The sequence below is a fragment of the Onychostruthus taczanowskii genome, unplaced genomic scaffold, assembly GCF_017590055.1.
Source record: "Onychostruthus taczanowskii isolate IOZ18803 unplaced genomic scaffold, ASM1759005v1 scaffold17, whole genome shotgun sequence".
Taxonomy (NCBI): domain Eukaryota; kingdom Metazoa; phylum Chordata; class Aves; order Passeriformes; family Passeridae; genus Onychostruthus; species Onychostruthus taczanowskii.
Window position 1 is genome coordinate 1,229,678 of NW_024498906.1, and position 15,020 is coordinate 1,244,697.

The 15,020-nt window shown below is 38.8% G+C and overlaps 1 protein-coding gene across 2 annotated transcripts in view; it reads right to left on the bottom strand.

The window, feature by feature from the left end:
• ADGRG2 (adhesion G protein-coupled receptor G2) overlaps positions 1-14,843 on the bottom strand; it is a 58,387-nt gene extending 43,544 nt beyond the window's left edge. For both annotated transcript variants that reach the window (XM_041399995.1, XM_041399994.1), the window contains exons 1-2: positions 14,758-14,843; positions 3,797-3,915 (exon numbers count right to left, since the gene is read on the bottom strand). In XM_041399995.1, the coding sequence (XP_041255929.1) occupies positions 3,797-3,914 (118 nt within the window). In that variant the 5' untranslated portion in view covers position 3,915; positions 14,758-14,843. The remainder of the gene's footprint in view (positions 1-3,796; positions 3,916-14,757) is intronic.
• Between the last annotated feature and the right edge of the window lie 177 nt (positions 14,844-15,020).

Consider the following 15,020-nt stretch of genomic DNA (forward strand, 5'->3'; position numbering starts at 1 on the left):
TGCCTAACCCTGCAGCATGAATTCACTCACTCAGTTTGGCCACTTGTCAGTCTGAAAGCAAAATCTGGGATACCCAGCTAAGAATACTTCAGTATGGAAAACTAATTTTTAAAACTACTTAAAAGTTGGATGAGGAAGACTGGATGGGAGGGGAAAGTGTCACAGAATATGAGATTTTTCAAAATAGGGGCTCAAATATACCTACCTTTTTAAGTAAAATTAAAACACATGTCCACCTGACAGCATGGACAGGTCATAAGGAAACCAATTTTCTAAAGGAAATAGCCAGCTAGTTACATGCCGATACTGGTGACGCAGACTTTCCAAATAAAAAAAAATTGCTCAAGTCTTTCATTATTAAGTAGAAATTGACTGGTAAGGGAAGTTTCCTGACACAGCTTCAAAACTTGAAGTTACTGTTAACTATCCAAATTGACAGACTGGAATTCCATTCCTTAGCAAAAATACTAATCAAAACTTGAAGTATCATCAGCAGGCTTGGTTTTGGAAGTGAATGAATTCTGAGAGAGGCTTGATTTCACATTAAGCATTAAAGCAGTGTTGATATGGCAATAGTGGAGTAAAGGGCTGCTAATTTCTATTACATTATTTAGGGAAATTGTGACTTCAAAGTTGTCAAGGGAGCCAGAGCAGACACAAACTTGTAGATGAAAACAGTTGTAAGACAGATAGACAACAGAAATTAAGCAAAATGATACCAATCTGCTATGATTCTTCCAGTCTGCTTCATATAATCCAAAAAGGCTGCTGTTGATCAATACTCAAGGCCTAAAGAATTAATTTAAACTAAGAAAAGTGTTTACATAGAAAGGTCTACCCTTCTGCAAAATGGAAAGATGGCCCACTTTGCTCTAAACAGTCATAAAAAAAGTGCCAAAAAGAGATGCCAAAATTAAAAGAATAGATACCAATACTATCTGAATTGCTGCTAGAAAGGCTGGAAATTTGAATATGCTTTATCTACCCAAAGAATGCTGGAAAAGCAGAAAGGAAATTGGAATCATAATCAGAAAATGTACTTTGTTGTTCCAAGTGAGTGCAGTACAGCATTATGTTAGAAATTAATTATCTGTATTATCTTGACTAAGTCTCCTTGACATGTGGGTGGATGCATTGTAAGCAGATGACATTACAGTAAAGCCTTTAGAAGATCTGTTAATCATCACTTACTTTCTGTAGCAATAGTGGTTGTGGGCTGTGACCCACCCCTGACCATGGAACCGAGGAGCTGGAACTGCCTGTGCTCTAACAGAGCATCCCTGAAGTCTCCTTGCATGCAGGCAATGCAATGAATTCAGAAAAGTAGCCATGAACACATCTTTACAGCACAGAAAAGGGAGCATAGTGGAAAGAATATTTCAAACAGCTCCAGAGTAAGAAAAATCCAGAGTAAAGAAAATATAAATATCAATAATATTTTAAAAAATAATCAAAAACAAATAAAACACCATTTGGATGAAGGAAACTCCATTCAGTAGTAATCATGGGCTGACTATTCAATGTTTTCTGCTGTGTTTGGGCACATAAGCCTTGTCAGAAATGAAAATTTTTTCTTCTTACTATACTTATCTCTAAGAGATGCAAAACCTGGGGTTTTTGCCCTCACTTAAGCTAAAAGCATGTATTTAATAAGCATGTTCTCTTAAGCCCTAATAGAAATCCTTGTAACATATGCACATAATTCCAGATGTTTAAAATGAATTTTCTGAGAAGGACAACATAAACCAAAAATGCATCTCTTTCTTTTTTCTAAACATTTTTAGACAGTGATAATTGTGAACTTTACAAGAGATAGCCATCAGGTATTAAGAATTAGGTAGGTATTAAGAATTAGACCTATGGGAGCAGATTCTCTCAGTACATAAGCACCAGTGTTATTTTCCTTATATTACTAATATAAGGAAATACTAAACCACTAAACCACTGTATCAGTATACAGCTGAGCATTAATATAGTCAGGTATTCTCTTGAATAAAAATAGTCACAAGTTTACATGTCTGCTCAATCTGTCTTTTAACTAGTAACAATAGTCATTAACCTCCTTGCAAGTGTTTGCCACCTGTGACACGTTTGGTACACTACAGTCCATTAAAATGATGTCAAAAGACTCTTGTATACTCAACTATTCCACCTGGAGCTCATAACCATTTTTTATAAAAAAGCCTAAAACTCTAAACTTTCTATGTGTGGGTCACTTGATTCTGTTGAATATTTTAAAAATCTGAAGCTAAGAACTGTTTCCCCAAAATCAATTTCATCCCTCCTTTTCATTCACAGTTCTATTTGTTTAGCTGGGGATAAATAACATCACCTTATCCAGCATCCTGAGCATCAAAAAGACCACAGGAAGTTCTTCTCTCTTCATATTTTTTGGAGAACACAAAGATACTTCGACACCTCAGATGAGGAGAGAACTGAGTAGAGATGCTGCTGACACTACTAACTGCTGACAGCCTAAAACCAAAATACCCCAATAAAATAGGGGGAAAAGATAAACACACTCTTGTGTCAGTTTAGCTTTCCTTGATGATTTATGACAGTTTTAAGTGATACAAAGGTGGGAAATGATTGCTTGCTTCCTCAGAACTTTAGATACTTTAAATTTCCCCTGGAAAAACTCTTCTACAACATCTGTCCATCTGCTGAGCAGCTTTGTCCTTTTTACTATTTAAAGTACAAGAGGTTAACACCTCTCCATCTTAGCAGCAGGTTAACCACCTGAATCTCAGATTCTGTCTCAATAGAAACATTTTGTAAAAGTTGCTGTATCTGGAGAATTAGAGTCAAAACTAGTCTAATCTGTAACCCATGAAACCTCATTGGTTGTACAACATTGTTAATCAGGCATGCTTAAATTGAAAAAATCAAGCAGTAAATCAGAACTGCAAGTTCTGACCTAGAGTAAAATAACATGCCATGACACAGAAAGAAGGCTCTGAAACTAGCCATTAAGTACACAGCAGAAAACACTCGGACTTTTTTAATACACTAAGCACATTATTAACATGATAAATGCACTACACACTGTTGACATAAGGAAGCTGTATGAATGACAAGCACTGTTATCCTTATCAGCTGAGGTCCAGAGCAGTAACAGACTAGCCATCAGTTTACAGAAAAACCTGAAATTTTTTAGCCATGAAAAAACACAAATTATTTTACCTCACTTTATTCTACTTTACCTTACACAAAAGCATCACCACATCAGTTTTCCATAAGGACCTTATGAATTTATTTTTCATTTACTATTATGTAAGGAGTATAGACTGCCAAGTTCAAATACTTCATTTCTGATACATGTTTTGGGCCTTGTTATTTTTTCCTTAGCCATATTCAGATCCACAACCAAGATCAATGCAGGAGATGTTGTACACTCACACACGCCCTAAATACAGCAAAGCTCAAAGTATCTTGCAGTGTTTTTATAAGAGCAGTATAAAAGATTTAACAACATGTTCTGAAAATAGTAACACCTCCAGCTCAAAAAAACCCCAGCAATAAAATAATTTATCTTGTTATTACAAACTGTGTTTTGGTTCTCTCCTCATCCACAGCCTAGAAGAAGTTACTACCAATGATTTTACATTGAAACATACAAAGCATCCAAAATGCTAAGCACCAACTGTTTCATTTCTTGTTAGTGACAGTTTTATCTCTTGTTTTCAAGAGGCAAAAAACTTGCCCAGTTGAACATATTCAAAAGTTCTATTCATCAAGATTAATGGTATTTATTTAGAATACCAACACTAGACAAATCAGGAAAAAATCCTCTTACCTTTGCTTGCTGTAGCCAAGAACAACTGAAGTAAAAGGACTGCTTGAACAATCCTGAATCTCAAGAAAATGTCCTGTATTCTGCCAACACAGCAGTGCTGTTTTCCCCAGGCAACCATTCTAGAAGAAACAGATAAATAAATAAACCACAATGACTAGAAAATGTGTAGATGTACAAACATTATGACAAAATATATTTCCAAGATGAGCATAAATCTTCTTCTCAACCCTGTTATACTATTGAGTACATATTGCACTGAAATGCACAGATACTCTGTGTACTGTCAAGACACTAAGAGAGAAAGAGATGTTTACTGAAAGGAAAAAATACCTCAAAACCAAAGAAAACCCATCCAAGCTCTAAGTCTTCTCCAAAGACTACAAACACATCAGAGCATGGCTATGACTCCTTGCACAAATAAGACTTTCAGCATTTGAAAAACAAATGAACAAACCCCTTCAAAAGATTCACACAACAACATAAAACCCAAACAAAAGCTGACAGAGCAATCATAGAAAGGTTGTCCAAAAGCTTTAATAATCTCAGTAAGTATGTAAGAAAGCATTGCTGCAGTCCATTACCCACACATCCCCTCATGTGACACTAACAGGCACAAATGACTGTGGGCAGCAAGTTCATGAACAATATCATGAAAACCTGGTTTGACCACCTTTCTGTTATAAGAGATACGGTTCTATGAAATATTTTTTAAAGATGTTTTTTTAAAAAAAGGTTCATCTGAATATTTTGCATGCTGAAAGAAACATTCAGGTGCTTTTTCTTATACAAAAAAAGTTTAGCTACATATTGGCAAGTGATTCTGTAGCTGATTATGGAAACTTGCAAAGCAGTAAACTTTACACATTGAGTGTCTTCCATGTATCAGCTTCATGGTGGATCAGGGCATTCTGCCCAACACCAGAAGTTTAACTCGGCCATCACAGGCTGGGTGCATGTGCAAGGGCATTGGTTAGCACTCACCCTGCTCACAAACTGCACTGTTCTTCTGCTCCTGCTGTGTCAGGCTACAGTAGCTTCCCTTCTTTTCAGGCATTGCTAAATGGTGAACTCTTTCAGGAGTTTGAAATTCTTTTTTTGAGGTTGGGGCTAAAATGTAATGTTTTTGCAGGATTCACACAAATGTAAATATTTATTAATTTACAATGGTTACTATGCTCTGAACTCTGCCAGAGAAGTGCCACAAGAATAAACTAAGAAACACTGAAGTTGCTAAGTAATTGAAACTTTAAAAATTGATTAAACATACATGCAAATAAATTATAACCATGTAACAACACCATAGAAACCTAAATAAAGGCTTTTTTAAAATAAAGAGTACTGCAACATTGTTGCCAGTGTTTTCAAGAATTATGCAACACGCAACACTTCTAAGAAATAAAAAAAAAAGCTGACAAATCATATGCTAAAACAATGGTCATACCTAATATACACATTTCTATGCAGAAACAGATCAAAACCAAACAAAAACAAGTAAAAAAGGCCAGAAATGTCAGTGTTGGGCTAGCTTTCTAAAGATCCACAGGAAACATGTTCAAACATGTCCTCAACTTGCTTCTCTGAATGCCTAAAAATTGTGTATTAATAAAGTTGTTCCATCAGCACCCTAAGGAGCAGAATTAAATTAATTATCCTAAGAACCTGATAATGAAAATTGTTGTGCTTAAATATATCTGATGACTTCAACGACTGTGCATTTACAATGTAATTTCCTAGGGTTAAAAGAGATGCTCATCCAAAAACTGTTTCCTTTCTTTGCTCACTTACATTTCGCAGTCTAGTCTCAAATTAGGTCATTTCCAAGCAAAACCAAGCTGCATATCTGTTCCTCAATTTTATGGGGAAATCTTTTGTACACTAAACCGTCCATCCATAGTGATGTATTTAGACAGTAAAACAAACACAACTTCCACCATCCCTCTTCTATACTACCTAGACACCAAGAGTTGAAATGTGAATATCCATCCATAGTGATGTCTTTAGACAATAAAACACAACTTCCACCATCCCTCTTCTCTACTACCTAGACACCAAGAGTTGAAATGTGAATGGGATGGAGCCCAGAAATACTCAGTGGCACCCACAAGTGCAGCCACTGATGCTGGTAAGAAACGAGGCAAGCTGCTTGCTTTGTGTCACATACGATACTGATTGAGAACACTCCTGCATTCCCTGCTTTTTGTTTTTTCCTTAAGCCTCATTCCTGCAAACAGATACACGTGAAATGAGCTGACTAGGACAGAGTTTACTCCTGAACCGAGCATGCCTTCCTCTGTTTTGTTTGGCAGAGCTCATTAGACAATGATGTTAGTGTCCCACCCCCAGAAATAAAAACTGCATTACAAAAGCCTAAATTTGAGTACAGGAGCCAAGAAATTCCTGGTACAGACTCCAGCCCTGTCTGAGCACTCTGTAGCCCTGAGGAGTTTGAATGGACCTTCCTCTAACTCTGGCATTTCAGAGGGAGCTTTGCTAATATTTGTCCAGTGTTTAAACAAAAGGCTGCAATAAATACTTTCTGTGCATTTAGGGTTTTGTCTCATCTGGGGTTTTTGACACTGTACATACTTCAAGAGATGGGCCTGGCAAAGACAAGTAGGGACAGAGTCAGAGCTCCTTGCTGAGTGAGCACAGTCACATCAAGAACTCCAAAACTATTCAAAGCTATGAAGGAAAATTAATGATCCCAGGCAAAGCAATAAAATCCAGATAACAGGAATATAAAGTGAAATACTAACACGGTCAGCTCAACTGACTTTTTGCAAGACTTTGAACAGCTACGCTAGTTCAAGACTTGTTCCAATGTTCAGATAAAATATACAATTTAAAGAGTTGGGAAAATAACATTTCTGTTCCTTTATTTTTGCAACAAAGTTGTTTAGACACTACCAAAGAAAAATATGCTATTTTTGGTACATTTTTAAAGAAAAAAATCAAGATATAAAATGCAATTTCACCATATCTATTCAAATAAAGATCATATGATACAAAACCTATGGTCATTACATTCTTCTCAAACTTATTTTAGCCCTTTTCTGTATTAGAATCCTAAATCTTTATTCTTAATGATCCTGAACAGTAATGCTATTGCAGATATATAGTTGTGAACATTACAGAATTAGGCATAGGGGATTCTTTTCATCTGTCATTAATTGCTCTTGTGTTCAAATGAACATTTGTATTCTTCCTCATAATAGATGAATACAGTGTGACTCAGGGAGCCCAGCATAATTATGCATAGTTTTTGCAGCAGGATGAAAAATTTTCACGTGTATATCAAGCAAATCTAATGAAGTACAACAGTTACTGAGCCACCCAAGTGTGGGAAAGATTTCTGTGCACAGACTTCAGGTAAAGATGCAACCAGCTGGCTTCACTTTCTCAGTTACAACTAAGTGGGTTTTATTTACAAAGGGCTAAGTGTCTGAAATGACAATATAAAACATTTCTTTATGGTCAGCAGAAAAAAATGAAAATTCAGAAAATAGAAATTAAAGGCTCAGGCATAAATCCATTATGTCCTGATTGCTCTCCATGAAGAGTGTCTTATTTTGATCAATGACATCCTTGTACCCAGGTCCTACAACATTTCACACCATCTTATTAATTTGAAAGTCAAACTATAATTGAGAGCTCTTTTCTTAAAACAGATGAACAAACATATTTTGAAAAATTGGAATTTTTTTTTTGTTTGTCTGCTGTGTTGTACATGTTGCAGTTTTGCATTGATATCACACTCTGCAAATCACAGAGGTTAGTGGAAACAAAGACAGGAAGATGATATAAAAAAGGAGTTTGTATTCCTACCATTAATAATAATTAGCTCATGCCCTGCTATTTCACTTTACTACTTTCCAAGTGTGCACCCACATGGGACAAATCAAGACATTTAGCACTTACCTTCAGCAACTGCTTGCCTGCCAGTACAGCAGATATATTGTCATAGGATTAAAGCCAAAGAAAGTGCAAAATATAAATACAGCAGTTGTGTTCTGTAACATGTTTTGTTACATCACTTTTGAAAAAAATTCACATCCAAATTTCACAATTCCTGTTGAAAATACATATTTACTGGCAATCTTTAACATTTAATAAACTATTAGTTCTTTTGTGCTAAGGTTTAGCCAGAGCAGGTTGTCACTGCCAATGCACAAACAGCTGGTTACAGAAACTTTGGTTGTAAATCATGGCCCAAAGCAATCATTCATTTACTTCCAACCATGCTGCCTACTGCTGCACCTCAAACTGCTTTGTTTAAGCCATAAATAATAAAAATATTTCCCAAATTTATAAAATCTACAGCTTAGGAGGAGAATAATAATGAATGGTAAGCTTCTGGCTGCTCTGATATTCTGCCTTAATCAAGTCTATACCAGGTGACAAAAGGCTAAAACAAGAAAGAGAAGCATATCAAACTGCCTAGGTATGAAAACCTCTTGATGTCTTTCCTTTCAGAATGTAAGGCTGTAGACTTCTTCCATCAACTCCTTATATTTTCCAGACTGGAACCAAAATGCAGTGATATTTTTAAATTTTGGCTGAAGCAACTTAGATGTAATAGGGAGGACACTTGTGTTGGAAACTACTGTGTCACAGTAAATCTTGGTACACAGGGAATTTACTGACTTAACAGCAGAAGTAGCACCATTGAGTTCAAAATGTCGTTCCATGGAGTTTCTTATGTGTTTTTTCAGAAGACAGTAATAGGATTATTACTGTCTGATAACAATTTGCTCTTCATTAATTTTCTCTAGTGTTAATCATGTCTGTAAAAACTGTATTCTATATAGTCAGTGTGTTCATTTAGTCACTTCATGTAAAACACCAGCTTTTCTAAGACTGTAATGTTAATGTGTTCAAGGACCTTCCCCCTGACATAAATCATTACTCTTTTCAAAGATATTAAATATTTTACTTAATAAGTTGGCTTACAGAGAGCAACAAGCCACTTTAAGCACAGACATCAGTCACCTGCAAAACCCATAGTTAGTCAATTGAGTTCTTCAGAGAACTGGAGGATGAACTCTGAGAAATCCATTCCTTTGTTTAGCCTTTCAACTGTTGCATTAGAGTAACTTTTTAATATATTTTATTTTATAAATGCCCAGCTGTGCAAGCCAAGCTCTGCCTTCAGTTCAACTCACATATCTCCCCTTATGTTCATGTAAAAGTGCAAACTTAATCCCTTAGGCCTGTGTAAGTGGATTCAGGAGAGGAACATGCTATAGGATGGCTCTCTATGGTGGACCTCAGGGCCAAAAAACCTGCACTTTTGGTACTTAATTATCTTATACAGCAAATTGTGATCTGTACAGTGCAAAAATAGGACAGGGGGAAATTACAAGCAAGTTTTGTTCCCTCTTACCCAGACTGGAAATGTTTCACCTCCTCATATCTAATTGTCACCTGGGAGATAAGCAAGAGACCTTTCTCTAGCTCTTATAAAAGTTTTACACTATCCAGGAAATCCTTGTCTGCATGGTGTATTCCCTCAAGAGCACAGTTTTACTCACACCCTCTATTAATTCTAGAGCAAACTAAAAAGCCCTTCACTGACAATGCCTGAGCATGTTTCCTCTTAAAAGAGTTTACAAAGTACTGATGAAGCACAACAAACAGAGATGCAATAAAAGTAGTTATGTTTGCTACTAGTCTGATTATTTCAACTTCAGACAGGGTGTTTGGGTGTTTACATTTTCCCTAATACTTTGGGATATGGAAGTATACAGATTTAATGGAGGGGGGAAACAATAAGAAGTGTTCTGCAGAGTAGAAGACCACACAAAGGTTGACACATCAGAAAAGATTAAAAGAACACTACACATGCAGCTTGAGCCATATAAAAGCATGAGAAAGGGCATACAGAGATATAAGCATTAAAAAGTAAACAAAAACTTTTCAAAAACCTTTGTATTCAGATACAGGACTTGATTTAATGCAGAGAGAAAGAGAGAAGAACAAAGACTTTTCTGAACCTCAAATACTCATATCAGTAAACAATGTAAGGAGGCTGTGAAGAGTCAGTGAAGAGTCAGGTGAGCACCAGGCATGCCAAAAAGAAGACTGTCCAGCTCATGCTTTCAATTTTCCTACTTCACAAAAAAAAAAAAAAAAAAAAAGTTCTGAAAGTTTCATTTTACTGTAAGTGAAGGAAAATAAAAAGTAAATAGTAGTTTCTGCTCAGTTTACACTTTTCTTCCCCACTCTCTTTTCCAAGCTCTCTTGGCTTGAATAGCAACACCCTAAATAAGAAATTATACTGTGATTTCATCCTAAGCTTCACTTTATGGACTTAACAGGTCTCTTGGATCTTGCACTTGGAGCCATTAAAATTTCTCTGCAAGCTAAGAAGCCCAGTATTTGGTAGAGGCTTTGGTTGAAAGAGGGGGGTGGGGGTGGTTTATAGCAGTCTCTCAGACTCTTTCAGTCAACAGCCCAATGACCAAAACGAATCACTTGCACCACAGAGATAAAACTCATCAGTTTGGAAGGATGGCTGCACTGAAGCAAGCATCTTCTAAAGTCCCACTAAAACTCTGATACAGAATATGGCACCACTACCCTACAAAGCCTAAGGAATACAGTCATGTTGGCACTTCAGGCTCCACATCAGGTAAATATTTAGGGAACCTCTATTAAGACATTCTAGGAAGCAGGGTTATGCCAGAACAGCATTCTGGGCCTCCTTTAGCACTTCTCCTCCTCAGGGTAAGTGTCTGCAGAGGAACAGGAGATGTACCGTTGCCTCTGTTAGACTACTACAACTGAAAAAAGCTGGTCAACAGCAAACATTCATAAACACTTGAAAGTCATCACACAGGTGAGTAGATGACTTGAAAGCAGCTCCAGAAAAGTTTCTTTAAATCTGAACCATTCCTGTGTGCACCCTCACAAACGTATCAGCTCAAAAAATTTACTTTGTACAACTACACTCCACATGGCTTTTTTCACCATCATCACCTCTACAAAAAAGTCATTTGCCTTTTCAGAAATAAGACAAAATCACCACATTGCTGACTTGCCAAAACATAGATGAGGGTGAAAATAGAAAGCATCTTTAATCCAACTTATATGAACACACGGACTATGCTATGAATAAATAATGGAGGAACAAAATCACTTCAGAACATGAAGCCCATCAGAAACCCATTCAGTCAGCTTATGTCCATAATTAATTTGGTGCAAAAGAAACAAAGGTATTCAAAGTCTGCATGGGAACTTAGAACTTAAACAGGGAATTTGGCAGAATTCACAAACAGGCATGCCCAAATGCCTAATAAATCCAGGCAGAGAGGCACAGTCCTTTTTTCTCTAAAGAAACGGACTTACTAAGAGAATATTTTGACCACTAAAAGTATCAGTAAAAGAAAAGTTTTGCGATGTGTCCACAATAACATTTCCACAATTATCATAATCACATTATTCTTTTTGTCTTTCTAATTCTACCACTTCTAAAAAAGTGTCACATCTTGTCAAACATGACAACTTCTGGCAAACCTTCTGATGGATCTCTTAGACCATAACTCCTCAATGATTCCTTTAAGGAACACCGTAAATGAGAAAATAGTGCTTAATTTGTGGGGAATTGTTCTTTTTTGGTAACTAAGGCATCACTTCAGGCACTCATGCAAATTTCACTAAACAGAAATACTGTGATAAATCTTAGCAATCTTCTAAAAATTCTACAGATTGAAAAAGTATTTTAAGTATATTGAGGAACTTTATAAAGTATTTCTTTTCTATCTGCTGTCTCATCTAGTATGACTGACATTATACAGTTTTCTTTTAAAATAAACAAAAATAAGCTCATCATGTTACTAGCTACACTTTTTCTATGAGCTGTTAAGAACACCGTATTGAAGCAGCCAGCAGAAGAGGACCTAGAGCAGAACAAAATAATCACATTTTTATAAGGCACTAGCTGAAAAGTAACTGTTGTGAAAAGTAGCTGTTGTGCCAGACAGTACTTATATTTCTGTGTCACAGAACTCATCAATAAAAGAAAGACTGAAAATTCTGATCTGGGACTTGCACTGCCAGACACTCTTCTAAAATCCTGTATCAGTTCCACTTCACAACACCTGCAATAAAACTGTCCTGATGTAGGTAGCACTCGCAGGTTGAATACCTGTGGCATACAAATTATTCCGTTCACACCTGAAGACAAATCCGTGTGACTCATGCAGAGAGGAGTTTCATATGGATCTTTTTTTGTCTTTGATTTAATGTCAGCTACAAAAGACCCTCTCTCCATCCCGAACAACAATAAATTTCAAAGGTATTTTTTCAGAAAAGGAATGCAAGACTCCCAGGTAATTGAGTCCTATTAATTACCATACAGTTATACAAGACGATCTTTTTCATAGAGCAATTATAGAGCCTTTCCCAACTGTAACTCCACCAGGAATTTATGACTGGAAAGGGTAAGACCCTCATAATCATGAACATCTGTCTAACAAACAAAACTGTCAATTCCATTCATCTTCACAAGCTGAGTAGCACCTACCAACAAATTAATATTCTCTAAATCCTTGCCTCTGGAAAAGAGCAAAGCTTTTAAGTGAACCTACAAAACCACTAGTAGACTTACCATTTATCATAAAGCTAACATTTCAGGCCAAATAACATGACTTATTCATGCTAATTTTTACATTGGAGTCTATGAGATTACTTGTATGAGCTACCCTTACTTTGGCCTTCAAATAATCTAATCTAATATTCCACCGAAAACATAAAACTCAAGTGTCGTGGTCAGTTTTAAAGCTAAAGTGCATTTGCCAAGGCAATATGTTACATATTAAGAACTAAAAATTGCTCAAATTTAACAAGAGTTATTCTCTCATGAGCTCCCAAACTTTCTCAATCTGCCAGCACTCTATGGTTACTAATGGAAGACCTGACTAAGAGCACTCACAGCACAAAAACTGTAAACGGAGTAATTAGCTTGAAAATGGGAATGTAGTTCTTTATCTCTCTCCAGCTGGCCCTAATCTGAGCCAATTTCTGTTGATGTATTAGAAACAGAAGTTTAACATTAAATTTGGAAGGCACTGAAGAAAAAAGAATGTGCTAACAAACACCATTTGATCTACAGAATTACCTTAAGACACTAAAGTAATATTAATAAAGATACCAATAACACTAGCTCACTTGGTACCACAGTAGAAATGACATAACATTATTTTGCAACGTAAGTAGAAAATTTTGTGGCCCCAATTTGTATCTGAGCAAATTTTGTTTATGTGCAATTTCTTTCCTGCATCTTCTTTCACAACATTCCACTTCAGAGATTTGTCCTCATCATTAAATTATAAGTGTGCTTCCTCAGTGAAGACAAGTACTTGGAGATCCTCCTAAGCAAAGACATGGGTTTTTTTGTTCTTTAGTTTAATTTAATAAACACACCGCTGGTCACCTATCAGAGGAACAAATTTTGCTTGTTTCCCCCATGGAAACAGTTACAGAGGTCTGCTTTCCACTTGGGAATACCCTTAAGGTCAAAAGCTTGAGAACAGGAGTATCAGCTTGTGCAGTTCTAGTAATGATGTACTCTCTTAGCCTATGCAAGCAACAGGGAGGAACATGTTCTGAGTAGGCACACATAACACCAGATTTGCTTTGTCAGTACAAATGACAGAACTAAAGACACAACTTATTTGCTTTGAGATTGATATCTCTTAGATCTGGAGGTTGTAAACTCTATTTTGGCTCATGCTGAAGCCCATTTGAACACACCTTCAGCGTTGGCCAAACTGATAGGGAGGTTGGCGCAGACGACCCACTGTGGTTCCTCCCAACCTTACCAATTCTGTGATTTCATGGAAGCCAAAACCAGCCTAGGCTTGTGCAATCACACATTTAATTTGTTGGATAAGCAGATCTTGAACTAGTTTACAAACATTTATTCCCTGTTTCCACATAAATCAATTCAAGAAAATAATACAGTAAACAACAGAGTTCAGTACTGTTACAAATACTATCCATGAATGGTGAAACCAATATATTTCCAAAGCAAAAATAAATTCAGTCAAGAAAGGATGCTTCCAGGGCACTTAGCCAGTGAGCATGACAAAAAAACCTCAGATAACGCCCCCGCTCTGAATAATAATTGTGCACAAAAGGTGACTCTGAGGGCATCGCTTTCAGCGATGCAGGTTTTCTGGCAGAATGCAGGCAAAAGAAGCAGGGAAAACTTTCAAGCTGAATATATTCTCTGCACCCGTTCCCACAGAAAACGGGTGTGAGAGCAAACCCCGACCCGGTCTAGCAATACTTCTACAATACGGTCTACCAACGGGACACTACCCTGTCTCTTCGTCTAAACCTCATCCAAACCCCACCAACTCCCCTAGAAAAACCAGTCACTTTTTAGGCCAATTTCAACACGTTACTAAATGACCGATTAAGCACTTGAAATAATGCTGGAAAGCTGAAAGAGAGCTTTCCACCAGCAGCACCGAGAGCTGTACCTGGTGAGCAGCGCGGCGCCCACAGGACGAAGCCCGGCCGCGCTGCCCGCAGCCCCTCACGGCGGCCTCGCCCCGCACCGGCCCGGCGCGAGTCCCAACGGGCCGGGCCCGCCCGCGGGACCTCCCCCTCAGCGCCGCGGGCCGCGCTGCCCCGGCCGGGCAACACCCGCAGTGCCACTCCAGGGGAGGATCCGTGACTAAGCGGGAGCCGCGGGACTCGCCGCGGAGGTCGGGGCTCCCCGACCTGAGCTCCTCTGCCTACTACCGCCGCCCCCGCGGGACCTCACCGCCCTAACCTCGCTAGTCCCTCCGGGAAGAGTCGGCGGGAAAGCCCATCCCAAGGGAGCCGCGCACCTCCGCCTCCCCGCAGAGTCGCTCGCTTCCACCCGGCTCAGGGCGACTCCCATTCCCGCAGCCGCCGCGGTGCCCGTCCCTCCCGGCCGCCTCTGCTCCCGCGAGCCCGCAGCAGCTCACCTGGAGCCGGGCGGCAGCCCGTCCCGTCCGTGCTGTCCCGTCCGTGCTGTGCTGTCCCGTCCCGTCCCGCCCGCCGCGGCGCGCCGCTCGCTCAGCACTGGGCACAGCAGGCGCGCCGGCAGCCCCGGCAGCTGGGACAGCCACTGGACGGGGGGCGGAGGCAGGCGAGGGAGGTGCTGCGAAAAGCCGAGGGAAGCCGGCGCGGCGGCGGCCGGCGGAGCCGCCCGGGAGCGGCCCCCGCCGCCCCTCGGCAAGGCGGGCTC